This window comes from Vitis vinifera, chromosome 13 (assembly GCF_030704535.1).
Source record: "Vitis vinifera cultivar Pinot Noir 40024 chromosome 13, ASM3070453v1".
Classification (NCBI taxonomy): Eukaryota; Viridiplantae; Streptophyta; class Magnoliopsida; order Vitales; family Vitaceae; genus Vitis; species Vitis vinifera.
In genome coordinates, this window is record NC_081817.1 from 29,134,546 (window position 1) to 29,160,066 (window position 25,521).

At 35.9% G+C, this 25,521-nt stretch overlaps 1 protein-coding gene and 1 long non-coding RNA gene across 14 annotated transcripts; one reads left to right on the forward strand and one right to left on the reverse strand.

Moving 5' to 3' along the window:
- On the reverse strand, positions 1–25,233 carry LOC100240831 (putative disease resistance protein At3g14460). 13 transcript variants are annotated; one of them, XM_059741620.1, is made up of 11 exons: positions 4,097–8,594; positions 3,942–3,998; positions 3,702–3,808; positions 3,460–3,605; positions 3,245–3,337; positions 2,285–2,385; positions 2,005–2,172; positions 1,677–1,768; positions 1,270–1,370; positions 1,003–1,128; positions 1–885 (listed from the first exon to the last, which is right to left on the reverse strand). In XM_059741620.1, exon 1 carries the CDS (start codon positions 8,432–8,434, stop codon positions 4,136–4,138), a length of 4,299 nt encoding a protein of 1,432 aa, XP_059597603.1. In that variant the 5' UTR covers positions 8,435–8,594; the 3' UTR covers positions 1–885; positions 1,003–1,128; positions 1,270–1,370; positions 1,677–1,768; positions 2,005–2,172; positions 2,285–2,385; positions 3,245–3,337; positions 3,460–3,605; positions 3,702–3,808; positions 3,942–3,998; positions 4,097–4,135. The 13 variants fall into 13 exon arrangements, 11 of the variants coding, with proteins under 11 accessions (XP_059597603.1, XP_059597601.1, XP_059597599.1 ...); XR_009467320.1 differs by lacking the exons at positions 1,677–1,768; positions 2,005–2,172; positions 2,285–2,385; ... (3 more) ...; positions 3,942–3,998; positions 4,097–8,594 and adding exons at positions 22,246–22,337; positions 22,585–22,909; positions 22,987–23,114; ... (2 more) ...; positions 24,535–24,616; positions 24,716–25,230 and having other exon boundaries at positions 1–926; XM_059741618.1 differs by having other exon boundaries at positions 1–926; positions 1,270–1,768; positions 2,005–2,385.
- Positions 10,073–11,542, forward strand: LOC104881303 (uncharacterized). The gene is made up of 2 exons (XR_787335.3): positions 10,073–10,464; positions 10,942–11,542. It is a non-coding gene; the product is annotated as an uncharacterized LOC104881303 (long non-coding RNA).
- Positions 25,234–25,521: the final 288 nt, after the last annotated feature.

The following is a 25,521-nucleotide window of genomic DNA, read 5'->3' on the forward strand; positions in this document are numbered from 1 at the left end:
TTGAAAAAAAAAATTTGCTTTCACACTACTCAATTACGGGAGAATGTTCAATTATGGAAGAAAATAATATTCACTGGACTTTTTCAACTCACTCAACATGCAGAGAAAACCAGTTGGGTGACCAATTATTCACATGATAACTTACATACATAGTCTCTCTACGTCTACTTGTTACTCATCAGCCAAGCTTATAGTAATTTAAGCTTGGATTCATCTCTCTATACCACTGATGCCAACTCTACATGGACTTCGCCTTCTGGTGATTTTGCATTTGGATTCCGACCCTCTCCAAGTGAAAAGGATCTATTCCTTCTTGCTATCTGGACTGCAAATGGAAGTTAACCGGTGCCAAGAGGATCAAAAGTTGAGCTTACCACCAATGGACACCTTGTTCTCGATGGAGGCCAAGAGATATGGAAGACAAAGACTGGTAATATGAGCAGCGAAGCAGTGCATTGTGCCATGCTTGGAGATGGAAATTGAATACCAGTATATGGAGAGCTTCAACCACCCAACTAATACCATATTGCCAACCCAGGGATTGGGTGTTGGAACCTACTGTGCAGTTGCTATTTTTGAGGACCTGAGGTTTGTAAATGGAACTGGAAGCTGTTGGAGGAAAAGACTACCTCTTTCAAATGGGAGGTTGGATCAAAATGCTGTTGCCAGAAGTGCCCTAATCAAGATATCGAAGTCCAGTGAACTAACTTCAGGCAGAGGCAAGCAAAATAAAGCAATTCTAATCCTCTATAAGTCCTGCGCCCCTCTGTTCTTCTTCACTTCTGTCGTTGCAATTCTCTAGTTTTCTACTGCTTGAACCTCAAAAATCTGCAGCTTTATCACAGAATCCTGAGTACAAGCGATGGTAGAAGCCTTTGGCACTGTCTATAAAGGGATATTACCATCAGGTTCTGGAAATTCTGTTGCTGAAAGTTGGAGAAGGTGGTGAGAGAAGGTGAGAAAGAATTCAAAGCAGAAGTGAATGTGATAAGCCAAACTCACCATAAGAATCTACGACACTTGCTGGGTTACTGCTGTGAGGGTGAACACTGACTTCTGGTGTATGAGTTTATGCACAATGGCTCTTTATCAAGCTTCCTGTTTGGAAGTGCCCGAGGACTTGTGTACCTACATGAAGAATGCAGTAAACAGATTATCCATTGGGACATAAAGCCCTCAGAACATAACTGTTGGATGATTCTTTTATAGCCAAAGTTGCAAACATGGACTGAGAAAGCATCTGATAAGCAACCAGACTTGAACACTCACAGGCATCAGAGGGACTATGGGGGTATATTCAGACCACTCGGGCAGCCTATATCTCTTATAATAACACATTATGAAGCATCAGCTCAACGCCAGGGTTCAATCTGCAAAGCAAGGGATTCATCAATGTTTCCTTCAAACTAAATAATGAGGAACAGAAATGGATCATTCTGCATTTTCAGTTGTGTTTGTTATAGCATTTATACAAGAACTTTTGGGGTTTCTATGTATGACTTTATTCCTATTTTGTCAGTGAATATGGTGATGGTGTTACATTATAAATCATAGTGAAACGGTGGAATTTGATCATTTAGCCAACTTCATCCAAAATTGTTTCACATTTGAGGGGATTATTAACTTTGCCATGGGCCAAGCAGCAATTTCTTAAGAAGCTGGGTAACAAAGAGTACCATAATTTGGACAAGTTTCAATGGAAACTCCCCTGTTTTTGTGCATGACATCTTCAGCTTCAGCTTTTCCTTTGCTTTTGACTAGCCTGAAACTGATCCAAATCTCTTCAATCGATTAAATGTATAAATGAATCCTATTCATTGTTTGAAGTAACAACCAAATTCTGGAAGACTGGGAAAGTCTGACACTGGAGAGAAAACACAATGACAAGACCATAAATTCTGGAAGAGGGCATTGCTTTCTAACCATTACCATAACTTTAGAGCTCAACCCGGATGAGTAAATTATATTTCAGAATGTTCAGAAGATAATTCTAAAGAGATGTACCTTCTACTCAGTTTCTTGTTCTTCTTGAACAGAGCAATGAACATCAATAGTTCAGCACCCAGGAATCTCCCCTTCCTCCAATTCCTTCACTGGAAAAACTCTACAAAAATCAGAACAATCTATCCTCTTCCTTGGAGGAAAAGTCACCTTCCCAATCAAGAAAATCATCTGGATTAATTTGAGCAATATATCAGAGTATAGATCAAGAAAGCCTTGCTCAAAATCAAAATACATCAAGAGCTGCTATTTTCTTCTATTTCCTCTTCCCTGAATAGAATACCTTTGGACTTAGGCGATCAATGGTAACAGTCTAACACACTCCTTAAGCTCTGATTGAGGCTGACGGGGATTGGTATCTTTAATGACTTTGAAATCATAGCTCTGTGAAGGGAGACAAACATGAGTCACAGATCATCTTTCAATTTCTAAGGCTTGATTTTCCATTTGTAGTAGAAAGATTTTCTTATTACAATGCCACAAAATTGGTTGATCTAATTAAAACAAAAATGAGGCTCTTGACAGAAAATGATTAGGAAGGCATGCATGTAACAATTACAAATGATATATGATATAAGATTTTCACGGATTAAACAAAAATACATGGAAAAATAGAAGCAGGAGGATAAGGTCACAGACAGGACAATATTAAAAGAAACTACTATTTTTCTGACCTGAAAATTGAGGCATTCAGAACAGTATACATTTGTAAGTAGTCCATGGAAACCAAGGAACATATGCAGATGTTGTATTCTATTGCATAAGGCAGACACTCAATACTCAGTAGCATAACCAAGGCCAGAAAGCCATATAACCCTTTTTGTTTTTGCTTTTTTTACCTATTCTCATCTTTCATGACCAGAAGTGCCAACAATGTTATAACCTCACCAAATAAGTAAGGAACCAGCCCATTCAGCAGGTTGAGGAGCCAGCTTGCCCTCAATCTTCTTTGAGTCACCAAACAGGTGGACATTATTGCCTCCAACAGGGGGCTTGGAAATATTAGAGCTGGCAGCAGGGGTGGCTGTAAAACTCTGTGTTCCAAAACCCCAAGTTTCAGGGCCAGAAGTTGCTTCTGTGGCTGGTTTGTTGTGATGGCCATTTCTGGTCCTAACAGACTTGCTATTGTTGTCTGGGCACCTTAGAGAAAGATTGCCATGGATTAGAGCCTAGGCCAGGGGGGTTGTTAACCTTGCCATGGGCGAAGCAGCAATTTCTTAAGAAGCTGGGTGACAAAGAGTACCATAATTTGGACTAGTTTCAATAGAAATTCCTCTGTTCATGATATCTTCAGCTTCAGCTTTTCTTTTTGCTTTTGACATGGCTGAAACTGATCCTGGACTCAAAAATCACAGACACAAATAAATATTTAACAGAAAAGGATCGAAATCTCTTCAATTGATTAATGTATAAATGAATTAATAAAATTTTTTTAGAGATAATTGAAGGGAGATGAACCTTATGCCTCTGAGTTTCTTATTCATAATAAACAGAGTAATGAGCATCAATTGTTCAGCACCCAGGAATCTCCCTTCCTCCACAGCAAACACACCCCACACCCTCCCAAAATCTGAACAATCTATCCTTTCTTCAGATTCCACTTCCTTGGAAAAGTCAAAACAAGAAGAAGACATCATCAAAATTGAGACAGAAATAAGTGCATCAACTATCTCAAAAAGAGATTTACGCCTACTGCTCACCTTCTGAAGAGGTCCACTTGGTTAGCACACACAAAAGAAAATCTTTTTTTTTTTTAAATTACTCACTAATAAAGCAGCTAACTAGAATTCGTCCTTGAGTTTGCTCTCTGCCCAGTATATAAGAAACAAACAGAGAATATAAAAATAAAATAAAAAAATCCAAGTTTTTAATTTTTTTTCTTAATTTTTCGATAGTTATAAATGGCTCATTTGGTAAACAGAGCATGAAAATGTGAGTACCATTAGAATAAGACCATCCTTCTCTCCTTCTCTTCAATATTTGTTTTAGGCTCGAAGCTTCAAGAAAAAGAAAATCTTAAATCAAATAAACAGGACTAGTAATTGGAACATAAATATTTTTCTGAAGAAAAGAAGTTCATGCACAAAAGAATTACCTGACTACCTGACTGTATATTGGTTTAGTGCCACTTTGATTAAAATAGCACACCATTGATCACTATTTTTGGAACGTGAGCTATATAACGCCATTCTTTCCCTTTCTCAAATTGACATCGTGTTTCCAGTAAAGGACACCCGCTGAGACGCAGAAAAGAGAGGGAGTCTGGAAGTCTCTCTTTTGTCAAGTATTTGAGCTTACGGCAGTCTCTGATCACCAATGTTTTAAGAGAGATGAGGTGTTGAAGACCCTCTTTTGTCAATGATTGGAGCATTGGGCAGTCCCTGATTAGGAATTTTTTGAGAGAGATGAGGTGTTGAAGACCCGAGGAGTCTTGCAGTCTCTGTTTTGTCAAGTATTGGAGCTTAGGGCAATTGTAGATATGCAATGTTTCAAGAGAGGTGAGATGTTGAAAACCCACTTCTGTCAAGTATTGGAGCTCATGACACCTATTGATATGCAATACTTCAAGAAAGGTGAGGTGTTGAAGACCCACTTCTGTCAGGGATTGGAGCCTTGGACATTCATCAATTCGTAATTCTTTGAGAGCGATAAGGTGTCGAAGAACCGATCCTGTCAAGAACTGGAGCTCTGGGCAGTTTGTGATCTTTAAATTTAGAAGAGAGGTGAGTTGTTGAAGTCCCCCGCTGTCAAGAGACTTGAGATTGGGAAGCTCTTCAATTTCAAGAGAAGTTAGAGAAGAGGGCAGCAGACACTCCTTGGGAAATAATTCAACGCCTTCACATCCACCTTCCATTCTTAAATGTGTAAGAGAGGTCAACCTTTGCAAACCCCAATCCACCTGAGGCGTGACTTTGTTACACCTTTGAAATTGAAGTTCACACAGGTTGGAAGGCAAACCCTCTCTCTGAAACAACAATTCTGGACAATCCCATAAATCCAGCTCCTGTATAGATGAGTGCGTGTGTGCCAACGACCTGAGCTTGGAGCAACTAGAGATCCGACAAGACTTCAAGTTGAGACCGGGCAATTTGATAGATTCAAGATCAGGGCACTTTGCTAGATACAAGGAACGTAAAGATGTGGGTTCACCCTCTGAAATCAAAATGGAGAGCTTCTCAAGCCCCTTAAGACCATGGATTGTGAAATCAGTCAACTTGGGGAAGATGCCTAATGAGAGGGATAACGAGAGAGAATCACCGATAACACCCCTACGGATGCGTAGGCTTTCAAGGACTGGGAGATGGCATCTGAACAGCTCAAGTAGGAGAAACTCTAGTTTGGAACACCGAGAGATTGATAGCGATTTCAAAGTAGTAGGTAAACCAACTTTGTATAGGGATCTAGAAAAACAACAATCACGAATATTCAGATCATGTATGTTGGTTTGCGAGATTTCCTCCTCTAATAGAGACTCCACAGAATCACATTTTCTGATTGAGAGCTTGTGTGGTGCCATTGGAAGTTGCTTCCACCGAGACACGCCTGAAATTTCAATTTCAAAAGGTTGAAGAGTTGTGAAGTCACAAGCTGGCATTTGCAACTGCAATTTGCCAAAATCCACCATCTTTAATTCACGGACGGCAGGAACCGTAATTGAAGCCATAAGCAACTGTGGACAATTAACAATTACAAGTCCCTCCAAAGAAAGAAGTTGTTCTGGTAATTTCCCAGTGAGTTTGGGACACCACCGTATAGAAAGCTTTCGGAGACGAGGGAATTCTCCACACCATAACCATTTCTCCCAGTTCAGCATACCCTCAAATGATAGTGTCTCTAGGGATCGGAAGGAAGTATTCCCATGAAACTCACCATCCACACACTTTACTCCACTCATTCCTGAGATCTGTAGATATTTAAGATGGGTTAGCTGCCCAAGTGGTGGCAATGTTGAGCAATTGCCACAACCCCGAAGCTCAAGGGACACGAGTTTCAAGACTGAAGGATCTCCAAGCCAATTTGGAAATCTTACACCAGGATAGTTTTTGATGGAGAGTTGTTTTAAATTTGGATGAGGTTGTAACTGGTTGAGTATGTCATCAGTTGTAGCATCATATTGTGTAATACCACCATCTATAACCAATTCCGATTCCGATTCCGATTCTGATTCCAATTCCAATTCCGATTCCCATTCCCATTCCAATTCCCAATCCAATATTAACTCATCAAGATAACTCTTATCCTTCATATTAGCTTGTAATGCATCGTTAACACTCACCACATTATTCACGTTTGAAATATAAAGTGTTTCTCGAATCTCTAAAAGCTCCCTCAATTCTCCAATTCTTAATCCACTCTTTTGGCCCACAATAAAACAAGACAATTTCTGTAAACATTTTAATTGACTAATGCCATGACTTGACCTTTCTTTCAATGAATAACATTTAGAAATATCAAGATAACGCAAATTAATCAATTTCCCCATCTTTGAAGGCAATTCAATAAGATCTGAACATCCTCTAAAGATCAATGTTTGTAAATTGTACAAACAACATATTGATTCAGGTAATTTTTTAATCAACGTGTAAGATAGATCTAAATAGCGCAAATGTTTCAAATTACCTATCCAATCAGGCAAATTAGTTATCTCGTATTCTTGTAATGACAACACACGTAAATACCTCATTTTTGATATATCTTCGAAAACTCTTTTACTCAATGTATAAAATGGGTGGCATAATGATTCTTTCACATCTAATAATGTCCGAAGAGATTTAGCATTAGTAAAAGCCTCAAGCTTGTTAAATGTAACAAACTCTTCAAAATCACCGTGAATGTATGAAAAGTGGCGAGTCTTCTCGGATACTTTTAGTACCTTATTGTCTTCCGCTCGGACACAAAAATCTACTCCAGACACATGTTGAGCCAATTCATGGACTAGATCATGCATTACGAAGCAAAATGATTTTTCTCCTCTAATAGATTTTTGAAAAAATGATTTCGCCAAAAGCTCATTAAAATAGGACTCACCTATCTCTTCCATTCTTCTTCCGTCGTCTTGTTGTGGATGTAAAAGACCTTCTGCCATCCATAATAAAACCAGCTCCTCTCTGTTGAATTCGTGGTCTTGGGGAAAAATTGAACAATATGCAAAACAATGTTTCACAGGTAAAGAAAGATGATGGTAGCTCAATCTCAAAGAAGGAAGAATTCCATAACGACTATGAAGATGCCATATTTCACTATTCAAAACGTCCTCCCATTCCCTTTTTTCGACCTTAGAGTGCAGCAGATGCCCGAGTGATTTAACAGCCAAGGGCAATCCTTGGCACTTATCCACAATCTGTCTACCTATGGGTTCAAGCTCAAGGCATGCGTTAGAGTCTCTATCTTGAAATGCAATCTTTACAAATAGGCTCCAACAATGTTGAGGGCTTAATTCTCCCAAACGATGAGTGCGGACTGCACGCATAGTTTTTGCAACAGATTCATCACGACTGGTCACAACAATCTTGCTTCCCTCTGCTGCACCCAGGAGCGGAGTTCGTAGGCTATCCCAACTTTCCCAATCAAAGGACTCCACATCCCAGACGTCATCGAGAACAAGCAGAAATTTCTTGTTAACAAGGCTCTGTTTGAGTTGACGCTGAAGCAAATCCAGGTTGTCATCGGAAGTAGGTCTATCGCCGATTTCCTCAAGAATTGATTTGGTGACCTTGATAAGAAGAAACTCAGTGGAAACACAGACCCATGCTTTCAAGTGGAAGTGTTCCTTCACTTTGTCATTGTTGTAGAGAAGCTGAACGAGTGTGGTCTTGCCGGTGCCGCCCATGCCAACTATGCAGATCACATCTATGTCTTCCTTGCCTCTTGCGTTATCAGAAAGCAAGCAGTTCACCATGTCCTCCTTAATTTCATCCCTGCCGTACACAAAGGACTCATCCACCAAAGAAGTGGATGGTAATCTTGGTGGCAGTTTCTCGCCCCCACCTTCTTTCAGGCCAAGCCCAACTTTTTCTTGAGCAATAGCCTCAAGTTTAGCGATCATCTCCTTCACTCTGGACTCCATGCTTTGAGTAGCAAATGGCGCCTTAACACAATCAGAGAACTTGTTCCACACCTGATGAATTCCACCGGTTTGGGAGTCCGTAGCTTCGATCTTGCAGCGCAAAGCATCGGTAGCGATCCCGTCCAACAGGTCCTCCGCACCATACACAATATCCTTAGCCTGTACCAGCCACTCTTTGACTGGGTCGTTTGAAAATTGCTTCACCTCTGCATCATTGAGCACATTGAGAACAACCAAGAATTTCCTCCTCAAGTCGTTAAGGAGTTCTTTGCTGAGATTCCGTCGCCGAATGAAGTTTATGAGCTCTGGAGAAGCCAACCTCTCGAATAGGACTTGAAGCGAAGCCGAGAGCAGTGCGTCCGCCATATCTGTCGACTGTTGCTTTGCAATTGGAATTCAGATGATTGGTTTGTATTAGCGCGATACCACCAAACTTCACGAGACTGGTTTTGGATTACCAAATGCAGAAGGCTTGAAGGAATGCTTGAGTGGTGAGAAAAAGAAAGAAAACAAAAAAAAGTTGATGCCAAACTTCGTTGTGTAGGAACAAAGCAGATTCGTTACGCAGGCTTCAATTTTTCTCTTCTTTCCTCTTTTTATTATTATTATTTTTAATTATTTTCTTTTTCTTCTCCTTCTATTATTATTAGTGCGTATATATACCCAAATAATTGTTTTAACATTATCATTCCTAATATTATGAATATTAATATCCATATTATTATTTTAATAATTATAGTAGTATTATAATTTTATAATTATAATGGTTAGTTTTTTTCTCATAATTATTATTATTAGAATATATTACTATTACTAAATTTTTTAATATTATGGTTATTATTATTAAATAATGATATTATTATTTGATTCATTAATTTATTGCACATAATTATATATATATAATTAACTAATATTATGATTTATCATTTAATAATTGTATAGGTTAATTATGATTTTTTTTTCTTTTTAATTCTGAGGCTTGAAGGAATCATTGGTTGTGATGTACCCCATAAGGAAAGAAAAAGCAAAAGCAAAAGCCAAAAAGCATATATATCCTTTTTTTTTTCTTTTTAATTTTATTTATTAAAATTTTATTCCTTAGAATCAAATGTAAAATAATTAATTTTATGTTCAATAATCATGAATAAAAAGCATCAAATTATGAAAATTATTGTTTTCTATATTTTTATAGTGAAGTTATGTTTTACATATACAAATTTTTATGGATACATGATTTCCTTAATTGGAATGCGAAAGAAAATCTCGTTGATAATTGTTTTTCATCTTAGAAAAAATACACCCTTATTTCGGTGAAATGATTAAAAAAATGATTTAAAGCACAAGAATAATTAATAGATTTAAAATTTGAAAATCAATAATAGAAAAACGGTGAATGATTCAAATGAGCATTTACTTTTCTTGGTAATATGAAGTGTTGAACTTTGGATTTGTTAGCATGTATGGATATTTAATAAATTAGAAAAAGAAAAAAAATCTTAGGGGAAAGACACAATAACTAATTATAGAATTTTTTTTTTACAAAATATAATAACTTGTATATTATTTAATATTTAACTAAAAATTTAAATTTAGTAAAATCTACTTTTAAGATTAGGAAAAATCATTACTTTAGTGAGATTATTGATTCATCTATAAATGAATAATTTATTAATTAAATAATAAATTTATTATATTTTTATTGTGATACTTGTACATAAAAATAAAATAAAAAATAAAAAGAAAGAATATATCATAGGTAGTGTATACATTACAAACAAATTAAAGACGAGGTTAAATATTAAAAACAGAGTAAATGACAAAACCACCTGTAGACCCCATTTTGGGGCTCATTTTTCTTGCATTTTGTGCAACACATTCTTACAAAGTGGAGGGCCCTCAAGAATGTTCGTGGTTTGAAGAGGCAATGGAAGGTTGACATGTATCATAGAATATTCTGAGGAAAAGCTATAGACTGATAGAGGGGGGTTGGAGAGCATTTTTTTTGGGGGACGTGTTATGTATTAGCTGGTGAGAGGATGGCTTGAGGAGCAAGCTTGCTGGGGAGGTTACAGAGAGAAGAGGCAACCAGAGAAAGAAGGTAGCTGAGAGCGTAAGAAGATATGGTGGGTTGGAGAGCATTTTTTTTAGGAGAGATAGCTTAAGGAGGAAGGACTGAGGGGAATTCTTGTGGCTGGTTGCTTGAGAGGAAAGGTAACTGAGAGAAAACAGAGGAGGAAGGGAAGTGGGAGACCATGGTGAGCAGAGTTTGAAAACCATGGGAAAGCAGCTTGAAGAGGACTGGCTCGAGAGAAGAGGGAGGGTATTTTCTGGAGCAGAAAGAATGAAGTAGAGTAACTTGATACCCAACTAGCCTCGCAGGAAGAGAGCATTTTCAGGTACTTTTGCTAGACCACGTAGTGATTGCTATTGATTTTCTTTGGGTTGCTGTGATTATGTCTAATAAATCTGTTCCTGGTTTTTTATGTGAAATTTGTTTAAGAATGATACAGTTCCTTTTTAGCTTTCCTTTGGGTGTCTGAGTCATATCTTTGGATCTTATTTCCACCTGGTTTTTCCCACCCATACACAAGCCCATTGACTTCAATATGAGATGGGGCTCGGGTAAGTGTTTTCTTGAGTTCATTTGATGCTCTGTTTTCCTGCTTGCCCCCTTGTTGTTTACTCTCTACTCTCTGTGGCCATTTGTACTCCCAAGGAAAAGATTTTTTCTAGCATTGCCATTGGTTTTCCTATGGGCATAGTTTCTGAGCTTGGGTAGCCGTTGTTTCATTTGTTCATAAGGTTGCTGGGTTATTTTGCTAAAAAATTTGAGACGGCCATATTAGGGTATTAGTTTTATCTCTTGACTGTAGGTGGTTCTGGATACTTAATTGGGTCTTACAAGGGGCAAGGTTGTCAGCCAATCATCAGATATGAGACGCTAGCACTTTGAGAGCATGGGATGGATGTTCAGCTAAGATTGTTAGCAGAAAAGAAGGGTGTTGTAGAAAAATTGAATTCACTTGAGGAGAAAGGGAAATATTCAAAAGCAGAATCAATTTATGTACAGGTGCTTATGAGGATGGGCAACGTGTCAGCATCGATGTTATGTCATCCATTTTCGAGGAGCAGTCTGCTGTCGATAAGCAAATGAGTGTCTAGACAAAATACCAACAGGGTTTGATTCAGTGGTTTGAACTGCCTCGCTGGGAGGTTGTGAGAACATGATGAAAACCCAGATTCTCTTGCTTACTTCTAGGGAGCTACTCCACAAGTTCCTCTCCTATGCCTGCAGACATGCAACTTTGGCCACTCATGGCCACATTTTCTCTCTGTATTGAACATACGACTCTCTTCATAGTTCATGTTTTGTGCTCAACCCAGGACCATTCTCCAAACACTACATTTTGATCGATTTCTGGGTTTAAGGGTTGATTGCATGTCTCAATGATGAAAGATGATCCTCTTGACAAATCATGGTTTTGGCTTAAATTTTCTCCAGAGAATTTTCTCATTTTCCATTAAGAAAATTAGAACAGAATGATCTGGACCGCTTGTGGTTCAGCTATGGACTCGACTCATGCGTCTCATTCGTTTGATGTGACGATCATTGGAGCCGGAATAATTGGGTTGAGCACTGCCCAGCAGTTCCTACTGCACTTTAACCTCTCTGTCATCGTGGTTGATAAGGATGTCCCCTGCTCCGACTCTACCGGTGCCATGGATCATAATCGCGGTATCAGTCACTGACTCGGATGGTCCCGAGACGTATCGGTCTGGTATCGGGCGATACGTAAAATAAGCTAATTAGAAAATTCAAAAAAAATATAAAAATATTATGTAAATCATCATAAAAATATATACAATTAAATAAGCTCAAAAAATTAATAAAATAAAATAGTCTCACATTTAACATTATTTAAATAGTTATAAAAGTATCTGCTCAAAGTTATTTATGATAATGCTAATAAAAGAAAATTATTTTATTTCAAATATAATAACATTTTTACTAACAAACATACAATACAATAATCAATTCCATGTTGAATGACGAGGGGGTTCAAAATCATCATCATCAGTCCTATGACGAGCATACAAATTGGGGTGGCAATTCCTGTAGTGAGGATATGGTTGAAAGAGTTGTTCATAACTTGAATATGTTGGGTGAGATGATTGGCTTGATGATCCATAATTAGGAAAATATGGTTTCGAAGGCTGTTCGGGATCAACACCAGATTGATAGTATCCAAAACCTCGATAAGAAATGCTACTACTACTAGAAGATTGATCATATCCATATGAGTCACTAGCTCGTGTTTCAGTATTTGAATATCCCTCTGGATGCATAATTGGAAATCGATTAAAATCATTTCTACTAAAAGCACTGGAAGAGCTATCACGGTCTCTAAAGTTGTTATATGATCTATCATCTACCCCTCTGAAATACGACCTTAATCCTATACCCAAATTTTGTAAGTGCTCGTCAATATGGTGATAATTTGATCTATGATAATCATGCCCACTAGAATAATCATCATTGTTGGGAAATGTAGTTAGTTTTTCCAAATGCTTTCGTTGTTCCCATATCCCTAGTCGATATCCATGATCTGTATCTTGTGTGGCATAGTAATTTTCACCTCCTTATGCCCATGACATGTCGGGATCTACTCGACTAAAATAACCGCCCCCAGTGCTACCATCTCCTCCAGTACTCTCACTAGTGCCACCACCCCGCCTACTGCCCCTATTGTCACCATCATTACTACTAGATTTTGAAGAAATTGTTCTAGAAGCCTTACCTTTACAACGGGAATCAACATCTCTTTCTCTACCTTTTTCATTAGTGAAAAGACCTTTATCCAACCAATCCAAATTATCAGATGATAAAATAGGCTCCTCTCCTTCTCATATCCACTCATTTAATATATCATCATCATTAAAGATATGATTCAGATCAATTGGATTGTATAAATCTTCATTGCTTCGCTCTTGCATCAAATTCTTAACTCAAAGTCGCATATTGTAGTGCACATAAACTAACTTATGCAACTTTTTCATTGCCAAACGGTTGCATAACTTTGTGTGAATCAATGACCATGTGCTCCAATTTCTTTCACAACCTGATGAAGAACAAGTTTGGCTTAAAATTTTAACAGCAATCTTTTGTAGATGTGGACCTTCGTCGCCATAGTTGTTCCACCATTCAGCTATAATAAAGAAAATGCATACTTATTAATCACTATGATATATTTAACAAAAAATGATGATAATTTCTTATTTGTAATAGACGTAAATGTATTGAGTACCTAGAAGAGATTGATTTATTGCTTTCTTTGTAAGTGCACTTCCAAATTCTCCTTGGCCATCAACAAATAATTTCACCTACATCATTAACATTTTTTTTTTATTAATGCACATTACATATACAAAATGCATTATATAAAGGTCACAAACTATTATTATACCTTGTTAATAACTTTTGCTTGTCTATCCAAATCTGGCTCTAATCTCTTGATAACCTCCTTGAATCCAACTTTAATTTTTGGATGGTTGGAAAAATGCTTTGAATAATGGAACATTGGATTTAAAAAATATGCTATCGTAAGTTAAATAATGATCAGTTTATAATAATTTATACTTGAAAAAAAAAAAATATGTAAGGAATTTTTTTATTACCTGTAGCATGCAAATGTCTATGCAATTGACCGTCCCACCTTCTATCAATGACTTCCCAATACTTTTCCCATTGCTTGACCGATGCCTTGATAGCCAATTTAGCTCTATCCATTGCTTCATAAATGATTGATAGTATGGGCTTTTTATCTTGATCAACCAATTTCAATACTTTGAAGAAAGGTTCCATGATGGTTTAAACTCCCCCTGCCTTCTTCCAAAATCGATCAGTTAAGATAAGGTTGGATACCTTATTTCTTAGACTTTTTTTGCTCCTATCTTTATTGAATTCACACCACTCATTTGTTGTACACATTCTCTTCAAATCAGCCTCATAACGTATAAGACTCTCAAGAGAAATGAGTTCGATGGCAAAACGGGTTATTCCTGGCCTTAACTGATCTCTATTCTTGGTGAACACTTTCATCAAATTCACTACTTTCAAGCTATTATAAATAAATCCTGTGATCATCTTAGCTTGATTTAATGTCTCATTAATCTGCTTCATGCTTCCAATATCTTCAAGCATTAAATCAATATAGTGGGTTGCACAAGGAGACCAAAACAAATGTTTCCGCTTCTCCATCAACAACATACTGGCTGCTTTAAAACTTGCCTCATTATCAGTGACTACTTGAACAACATTTTTCTCCCCAACCTCCTCTACAACTTTATCCATAAGGGAAAAGATGTAGTCTGCTGTCTTAAGTATGTTGGTAGTGTCAACTGAAGAATGATATATCATACTTCTATCACAATAAATCATGAAATTGATGATAGGCTTTCTAGTCCTAGAACTCCAACCATCACACATGATTGTGCACCCATATATAGGCCATTTAGCCTTCAATGTTGTTATGTATACCTCAAGCTCTTGCACCTCCTCTTCCAAATCTGTATTTCCAATTTGGTATCCCGTGGGACCCTTGATGTCTGAACCTACTTCTGCTATGGTATCAATAATTGATTGATAGTAAGGCCCACTGTCAGCTGCATTAAAAGGTATTGCATTAAAGAGAAAGAATTTAGAAATAGCTTTACCCACTTTCTTCACGCCTTCAGTAGAAAACAAGCTTTTTATTGATTTATGCTTTGATGGGAACATGTAGGGATCAATTCCTTTTAGAGGTATGCTAGCTCCTTCTCTTACACTGAAGCTACGTGTCAGTCCGCGCTTAATCCTAGCATTAGAAGGTTGTGAGGAACTACCACCCTTTTGATGCTCTTGTCCACCTTCTTCAAAAATTCCACGACTTTCTTTCATTGCTTGCTTCATTTGTCTTCTTTCAAAATCAGCCATAGCAACTTCCTCAATTTCATCATCAAAATCACCTTCATCAATTTCATAGAAATTTTTTCTATTTAAGGAATTCAAAAGTTGTTTTTTTTTTCTTAACTGTGTTTTTTCTTTTGAAGTGTTAGACATATGTTGTCTAACACTATGTGACACTTCTATCGGTACACGTGGACATCCTTCCACTTGTCCAGATATATGTACGATGTGTTGCTTTAATCTTGTTATACTGCCATGTATAACTTTCCCACAATATTTACACTTTGTGATTCTTCTACTACCACCAACAGGTTCTGCATGCTCCCAACCAATATCATGTTTTGAAGCCATTTTGAAATTTTAACCTAATCATGTATAAAAGGAAAACAATTTACTTTTGAAATTAAATATATATAAACACATTTATATAAGAATTATAATATTCAATTTTCCACTCACTTATATGTTTCATATTATTACCATATAAAAATAAATTGTACTAAAAAAGCAATAAACACGATCTCACCTAAGTTCATCATCTTTTGTTTTCTACTTATTTATATGTTTTTTTTATTAAAATAAATAATAGTTAAATAAATGAATATTTTTATAAAAAAAATTCTTTTAAAAAAGTTTGTTTTGATAATTATTGATTTCCTATTGTAATTTAATTGTAGAATATTATAAAAAAAAATCTACATGATATAATGAAGTAAGATTGATTCAAATATAAATGTAATTGACCATGTAAATGCATATCCTTCATTTTGTATTATTAAATCATTTATGATTATTTGAAAAAAAAATTCAATAATTATTAATTTTCTATAGTAATTCAATTTTGCAATATAGTATTAATGTAATTGAGTAATAGAGAAATTTTTTGTCACTAATATAATGTAAATTTATTTATACTAATAGAAAATTGAGTGATAATTTTAAAGTATTCAATACAATTTCTTGTGCATTATATTTTGTACCATTATACAAAATTTTATATAATCCTTATACTTGAAGAGTAACTCAATTTATTAAAACCTAATTAGTTAAAAATGATGAAAATAATCCTTATATTTGAAGAGTAATTCATTTTTATATATATAAATACCCTTGATTATTTTAAGTATTTACATGAATGCTTTAAAAGAAATAATTATTTTTATAAGGAAAAAATGAGAGTGTTTTTTTAAAATGATGCCAAAAAAATAATGAAGGGTTAGATTTACAAAATTGGGTTTTCAATAACCTTTTTAATTAAATAAGTCATTTACTAATGCTATATTTGGTTTATGAATATTAGAGGAAAAAAAAAGAAAACTAAACAAATTTAAGGTTAATAAATTATTTTTTTATGGCTCTTTTAATTCATTTTATTTATTTATTTTTCTATATAAATATTATATAATTTAAATATATATAAATGTTTAGCTAATTTTTAATTGTAGTTGATTTTCTTTTATATTTTTTATGATAAAAATAGTGAAAAAAAATAAATTAATTTTCTTAATAATTTTTTGGGAATCAAATATAACCTAAACGAAGGTTTATTATCTATTACAAAAGAGTACTTATAATTTTTTACTTATATATGATATTATAATAAAATCATAGGTTTATTTTATTTTATTTTTATAAAAAAAAAAATACTATTTTAGTATATGTTAGAAACATAAAAATATTAACATCTTCATCATTTTTTGGGTTAAAAATTAATAATAAATATTTAAAGTAATAATTTTTCATAATATTTTATTTAAATTGAATAATTAATAAAGTTTAACTTTTTAAAAATGAGTCAAAATTTTCATTCCATGTACTCATTTAGAATTGAATTATGAACATAATATTATAAAATGTTTTGATTTTATATGTAATTAATTAGATTGGTTTTTTGAATTCAAATTATTTTTAAAAATAAAAAAATTCATGAAATAATTTAAAATTATTAATTATGTCTTATTTAGTTTATAAGACATATAGCAACAATATTTGAAAAGGAATAACAGATTATATATAACAACAATATATATTAAACCATATACAGAGAGTATATATATTAATTTGAAAAGGAATAACAGATTATATATAGCAACAATATTAAACAATATTTGAAAATGAATTCCTTCATTAATTTATTACCCGCCAGTTTGAAAGTTGAAACCCTTACCTTTTCTGACTCTGTCTTCTTCTTCTTCCCCAGCACAGCAACACCACAAAGATGCAACCCTCTGTCTTCTTCCCCAACACCACGAAGACGCAGCCTTGCTATCTTCTTCCCCAACACACCACGAAGACCACGATTTGCAATCTCTCAGACTATCGGACCACGACCTGCTACCTTCCCACCATGCACCGCACCAAAGACGAAGATTCTACACTTCGACAATGGTGAATTTAGGGTTAGGTAAGTTATTCTTCAACTGAGGCTCTTTTTAAAGGCTTTTGAAAGGGTCATGGGTTTGTTTCAAATTTTCACGGGTTTGTTTAAAATTTTCATAGGTTTTCTTTTGTAGAGGAATCTCTGATTTCTCTGAAAAATCAAGACTTATTGTGATGGGGCTTTTTTGCAAAGAATTTGTTGAATTTTTTTCTCCGAGTTGACCGAGTTAACTCAGAATATCGGTCGACTCATCCGAGTCCAACCGATTCAGGCTGAGTCTAGGTATCTAGTATCGGACTCGTCGTGGTCAACTTCGAGATACAATTCGACCAAGTCGTACGTGACTAGGCTAATTTTTTGAACCCTGACCGATGCAAGGCATGGCTACTTATGGATGGTACATAAAACACCTGGGAGTGATATAGGGAATTGTCAACAAGAAGTCACAAACTGTGGGAGCTATTGGCTGAGAGCATACAGGAGCAAGGCATGAATCCTTTGGAAATTGTGGGCACCCAATGCCAATTGAGTATCATGCCTGCTGCAACTATAGTTGCTTCCCTGGTTATTGTAGTTTCCCGTCTTACCATCATATGGCACCACCAATGCCATTTCATTGGCATGGGTGCCTTCCCATGTACTCCGAAGCCTCCAATGCTCTTATCTCCACTGTCAAACCTACTTCATATCACCACCCTTCCCCCGAACCCCTCATACCCATTCCTCTCGCTACCCATAGTTCCCCCTCACGCCCTTTCTCCTAACCCATCATACTTTCACCTAGATCCTCATTTTTCCTTCACCCCATGCATGCTCTTCAGTTAATGACCATCAATCAATCAAAATGACCTCCAAGGTGACCTCACCCATTCACGTACCCTCATTCTACATGATCAATAATAAAGGCGGTGTTTCACCTCGGCATCCGTATTGTAGCATCAATAATGTCTGAATTCTTTAGCTCACTATTCGCGCACACCGGCAAATATGCTGCATTTCGAAACTTGAAGATGAATTGTTAGTTAAGATGAGCATGCTTCTTGCGTCTGAGAAGGAAACTGGTCTATTTTCTGACACCGTAACCGGTCACTTGGGCGTCATCAGTCAAGCAATGATCAGCTACATCACCCACCTGGGCATTCCCGATCTCTCTTATGGAATGTATCTCACTCATGGTCTACAGCTAAGTAGCTCCAATCAATAGCAAACTACTTGGTCCCACCTCGTAGAAATGACAGGGGCCTCCAGATTCATAGTTCAGTCTTCCGACATTTCTCATGAGGTGTTTCATTTTATCTTGCTTCAAGAAAGGATGATGGAAGAATCAAAGAAGCGAGTTGTTGAAGGAGATCAATCAGATGGAAATGGCAGCAAGGGCAGTAGGTTCGTAACCTTTGACAGTTCTGATATCGTGAAGAGCGTTTTGGCCAATGGAAGTCCACATTATGTTTATGGGGCTAGTGTTCTTGTGAAACCTTACAGAGAAAAGCCAAGAAACCTCAGATTGTCATGACCAGAGCAGGCAGCACCAGTGGATTGCATTATGACATGAAAATCTGTGCACAAGCTTCAAATCTGCTTACGTTTGCTGAAGGATTTGGAACCCGGTTGAAAGGTAGTTGTTCCAACATGTGAACTTCAAGGCGAAGTAAGACGCATGCATGGCCACCCTAGTAGCCACATGGCTTTCTTTCACTCCATCTTTGCTTTTTAAAAATAATTCCCTACACTCCCATTCTTTAAATGATTTTCCAGATTCTAGGTTTTTTTTTTTTAATAATCTCAACACTATAATTTTTCATCCTCTGAATTTTTTTAAATTCCAAAAAATCCTTCCATTTTTAATAAGATTTGCTGCCATTTTCTTCGACAAGCAATTTTCACATTTTCTTGATTTTTTTAAAATGTTTTAAAATAAACATAAATCTAATTTTGTAATTCCAAGTGATGGAATTTACAGAATTGGTTCATGCAGAAATAAATCAGGTTTGGTGGGGCCCAACATGCATGATTTTTCTTATTGATTGATTGATTGATTGTCATGCTTGATTGATTCGCTTTGTGATGTACATGCGAATGTTCTATGTTTGTTCATTAACCTTTGTCCTTCATGAAGCAGTCAACTCATTGCTCAAGTACATTCCTTGTTTCTCTTGTTCATTTGATTATTTTTAGATCGATGTTCTTCAGATATCCATGTTTAATTAATCAATTATCACACGTATTTCATCTTATTTAGTAGAGACCCATTTTAGGGGCTTAGAGGGGTGCTACGGTCTGTACCATACCTTCGCAATAAGTAACCTGACCCCAGAGTCCAGATTTAGTTTTTTCACATACCACTTTTTCCAAATAAGGAGTCACACTTAGGGTTTTCTTTCTTATTTTATTTTCCTTTTAAAAATAAAACAAAAATAAATGGCGACTCCAAGTCATTTTCTAAAAAAAAAATCATTTTTAAATAAAAATCTAGTTGCACCATTGAGTGGAAGCACATGAACAAAAATGCAGGGTCCACACCACCACATGGCAACACAGGAACAAATTCATAAACAACCAACAACCATGAACCAACAGTAAGTTATCATTTTTTGAATAGAGAAGAACTACTAAAATGTGCAGGAAATATTTTAAAAAGGAAAAATCCATTAACCTTCGTTAAGACTTGAGCTCTATAATTTTCTTTTTAAAAAGGAAAAAATCCATGAATAAAAGTTGTAACATTATGAAGGTTTTTTTTTCATAATAAAATTATTTTTCGGTGATAATTTTTTAAAGTGTGCAAAAAGATACAAAACTTTAATGTTATGTTTGGTATTTGAAAATTTTGAGAGAAAATGTTGGGAAAAAAAATAGAAAGTAAAATTTGAAGGAAATCAAAGCCCCACTCAAATGGGCTTGAACCCCATGGGCGCACAAGACTCTCCCATACCTCTTCACAAGCACATTAAGCCATAGAAAGTGGACTAATTAATAAACCTACTAAAGGTGTTTCTTTTTCCTATGTGGGACAAGCAAAAAAAACATTTTTCACATTTAAACTCTTCCTACATATATCACCCTGGAAGGATCTAGATCAAAGGGATAAGTCCCTAAAGCTTGATCAAGTTTATGATGTTCAAGAATTGATGAGCATGATATATATCAACATGATATTGCAGAAGACAATAGAGCTTCTGAAATATTTCAGGTTCAATAGTAGGAAATCTTTTCAGCTGTCACTTACTGTAATCCTATGCTCTCAATATTCAATTGTTGAACAAGAAAGAGGCATCTTGAAAAAAAAAATTTGCTTTCACACTACTCAATTACGGGAGAATGTTCAATTATGGAAGAAAATAATATTCACTGGACTTTTTCAACTCACTCAACATGCAGAGAAAACCAGTTGGGTGACCAATTATTCACATGATAACTTACATACATAGTCTCTCTACGTCTACTTGTTACTCATCAGCCAAGCTTATAGTAATATAAGCTTGGATTCATCTCTCTATACCACTGATGCCAACTCTACATGGACTTCGCCTTCTGGTGATTTTGCATTTGGATTCCGACCCTCTCCAAGTGAAAAGGATCTATTCCTTCTTGCTATCTGGACTGCAAATGGAAGTTAACCGGTGCCAAGAGGATCAAAAGTTGAGCTTACCACCAATGGACAGCTTGTTCTCCTTGGAGGCCAAGAGATATGGAAGACAAAGACTGGTAATATGAGCAGCGAAGCAGTGCATGGTGCCATGCTTGGAGATGGAAATTGAATACCAGTATATGGAGAGCTTCAACCACCCAACTAATACCATATTGCCAACCCAGGGATTGGGTGTTGGAACCTACTGTGCAGTTGCTATTTTTGAGGACCTGAGGTTTGTAAATGGAACTGGAAGCTGTTGGAGGATAAGACTACCTCTTTCAAATGGGAGGTTGGATCAAACTGCTGTTGCCAGAAGTGCCCTAATCAAGATATTGAAGTCCAGTGAACTAACTTCAGGCAGAGGCAAGCAAAATAAAGCAATTCTAATCCTCTAAGTCCTGGGCCCCTCTGTTCTTCTTCACTTCTTCGTTGCAATTCTCTAGTTTTCTACTGCTTGAACCTCAAAAATCTGCAGCTTTATCACAGAATCGTGAGTACAAGCGATGGTAGAAGCCTTTGGCACTGTCTATAAAGGGATATTACCATCAGGTTCTGGAAATTCTGTTGCTGAAAGAAGTTGGAGAAGGTGGTGAGAGAAGGTGAGAAAGAATTCAAAGCAGAAGTGAATGTGATAGGCCAAACTCACCATAAGAATCTACGACACTTGCTGGGTTACTGCTGTGAGGGTGAACACTGACTTCTGGTGTATGAGTTTATGCACAATTGCTCTTTATCAAGCTTCCTTTTTGGAGGTGCCCGATGACTTGTGTACCTACATGAAGAATGCAGTAAACAACTAGACTTGAACACTTCAGGCATCAGAGGGACTGTGGGGGTATATTCAGACCACTCGGGCAGCCTCTATCTCTTATAATAACACATTATGAAGCATCAGCTCAACGCCAGTGTTCAATCTGCAAAGCAAGGGATTCATCAATGTTTCCTTCAAACTAAATAATAAGGAACAGAAATGGATCATTCTGCATTTTCAGTTGTGTTTGTTATAGCATTTATACAAGAACTTTTGGGGTTTCTATGTATGACTTCATTCCTATTTTGTCAGTGAATGTGGTGACGGTGTTACATTATAAATCATAGTGAAACGGTGGAATTTGATCATTTAGCCAACTTCATCCAAAACCGTTTGACATTTGAGGGGATCATTAACTTTGCCATGGGCCAAGCAGCAATTTCTTAAGAAGCTGGGTAACAAAGAGTACCATAATTTGGACTAGTTTCAATGGAAACTCCCCTGTTTTTGTGCATGATATCTTCAGCTTCAGCTTTTCCTTTGCTTTTGACTAGCCTGAAACTGATCCAAATCTCTTCAATCGATTAAACGTATAAATGAATCCTATTCATTGTTTGAAGTAACAACCAAATTCTGGAAGACTGGGAAAGTATGACACTGGAGAGAAAACAAAATGACAAGACCATAAATTCTGGAAGAGGGCTTTGCTTTCTAACCATTACCATAATTTTACAGCTCAACCCGGATGAATAAATTATATTTCAGAATGTTCAGAAGATAATTCTAAAGAGATGGACCTTCTACTCACAGTTTCTTGTTCTTCTTGAACAGAGCAATGAACATCAATAGTTCAGCACCCAGGAATCTCCCCTTCCTCCAATTCCTTCACTGGAAAAACTCTACCAAAATCAGAACAATCTATCCTCTTCCCTGAAGGAAGAGTCACCTTCCCAATCAAGAAAGCCTTGCTCAAAATCAAAATACATCAAGAGCTGCTATTTTCTTCTATTTCCTCTTCCTTGAATAGAATACCTTTGGACTTAGGCGATCAATGGTAACAGTCTAACACACTCCTTAAGCTCTGATTGAGGTTGACTGGGATTGGCATCTTTAATGACTTTGAAATCATAGCTCTGTGAAGGGAGACAAACATGAATCACAGGATCATCAACAAGTCAACAACTATCAATCAGCAAGGAAAAGGAAATACCTTTGGATATTTACCAATGAAAAATTTGAGAGTCCAGCTGCTCCGCACAGAAAGGCTTGAGCTTATTCCATGGCCCAGGCTTTAGACGGTTCTTAATTACAGATAAGAGGGCTGAATTTTCTTTTATTCTGCAATAAGAGTAGAAGCATCAATGAAACACTAAAAGTATATATGTAGAAGCCCTTCTAAATCACCTAAGAGACCCCACAAGCAGATTTGAAGAGTACATCAATGGAAAGTTCCTGAATCCATTGTCTAGCTAATTATCTTTCAATTTCTAAGGCTTGATTTTCCATTTGTAGTAGAAAATTTTTCTTATTACAATGCCACAAAATTGGTTGATCTAATTAAAACAAAAACGAGGTTCTTGACAGAAAATGATTAGGAAGGCATGCATGTAACAAATACAAATGATATATGATATAAGATTTTCACGGATTAAACAAAAATACATGGCAAAATAGAAGCAGGAGGATAAGGTCACAGACAGGACAATATTAAAAGAAGCAACTATTTTTCTGACCTGAAAATCGAGGCATTCAGAACAATATACATTTGTAAGTAGTCCATGGAAACCAAGGAACATATGCAGATGTTGTATTCTATTGCATAAGGCAAACACTCAATACTCAGTAGCATAACCAAGGCCAGAAAGCCATATATCCCTTTTTGTTTTGCTTTTTTACCTATTCTCATCTCTTATGACCAGAAGTGCCAAAGATGTTATAACCTCACCAAATTAGTAAGAAACCAGCCCATTCAGCAGGTGGAGGAGCCAGCTTGCCCTCAATCTTCTTTGAGTCACCAAACAGGTGGACATTATTGCCTCCAACAGGGGGTTTGGAAATATTAGAGCTGGCAGCAGGGGTGGCTGTAAAACTCTCTGTTCCAAAAACCCCAAGTTTCAGGGCCAGAAGTTGCTTCTGTGGCTGGTTTGTTGTGATGGCCATTTCTGGTCCTAACAGACTTGCTATTGTTTTCTGGGTACCTCAGAGAAAGCTTGCCATGGATTAGAGCCTGGGCCAGGGGGACTGTTAACCTTGCCATGGGCGAAGCAGCAATTTCTTAAGAAGCTGGGTGACAAAGAGTACCATAATTTGGACTAGTTTCAATGGAAATTCCTCTGTTCATGATATCTTCAGCTTCAGCTTTTCCTTTTGCTTTTGGCATGGCTGAAACTGATCCTGGAATCAAAAATCACAGACACAAATAAATATTTAACAGAAAAGGATCCAAATCTCTTCAATTGATTAATGTATAAATGAATTAATAAAAAAAATTTAGAGACAATTGAAGGGAGATGAACCTTATGCCTCTGAGTTTCTTATTCATATTGAACAGAGTAATGAGCATCAATTGTTCAGCACCCAGGAATCTCCCTTCCTCCACAGCAAACACACCCCACACCCTCCCAATATCTGAACAATCTATCCTTTCTTCAGATTCCACTTCCTTGGAAAAGTCAAAACAAGAAGACAACATCATCAAAATTGAGACAGAAATAAGTGCATCAACTATCTCAAAAAGAGATGTATGCCTATTGCTCACCTTCTGAAGAGGTCCACTTGGTTAGCACACACAATAGACCAATTTTCCTTTTTTTACATGGACTCCCAATCAGTTCAAACATCTAAAAAATTTGACTAATTCAGTATCATAAAATGCTTCACATAAATTCTAAATGATCTCATATCTAAAAATTCATTGGCCTAAAATTATTGTTGTTTACCTTACATGTTTTCCATAGTCATTGTTGAACTTTGTTTGTCATAAGAAATCTTCTATGCCCATCCTATTTACTTATTACAAAACATTGAAAGGGAAAAAAAAAAACACCGAAAATGATGATTAGCTTTGTCTGATAAGAAAGGAAAGAGTAAAAAATAAAAATAAAATTTGAATTGAATAACTTTTTAAAATTCTTAATTGTAAAACTATTTTGGTTCTCAAAAAATGAAAGGAAAAAGTTGTAAATTTTTTCTCTTGTTTGATTGTTTAGGGAAAAATTGATGGAAAAACCTGAATCTATGAGGAATTTATTTAACACTTTTGAGGAATCAAAAATGTTTTAGATGTTATCAAATCCATAATTTAAAATTATTTAATATTTACTTCCATGTAAATGAGTTTGATCAAACAAATGAAATTGTGAATAAAATCATTTTAAAAAGAATTAAATAAAATATTGAATCATAATATGCAATTATAAATCTTGTAATTTGGCATATTGAAGCAAAAAAAAAAAAAAAACAAAGCAATTTAAATTACTTACTAATAAAGCAGCTAACTAGAATTTGTACTTGAGTTTGCTCTATGCCCTGTATATAAGAAATAAACAGAGAATATGAAAAAAATAAAAATAAATAAAATCCATGTTTTTAATTTTTTTTTTATAGTTATAAATGGTTCATTTGGTAAACAGAGCATGAAAATGTGAGTACCATTAGAATAAGACAATCCTCCTCTGCTTCTCTTCAATATTTGTTTCAGGTTTGAAGCTTCAAGAAAAAGAAAATCTTAAATCAAATCTTAAAT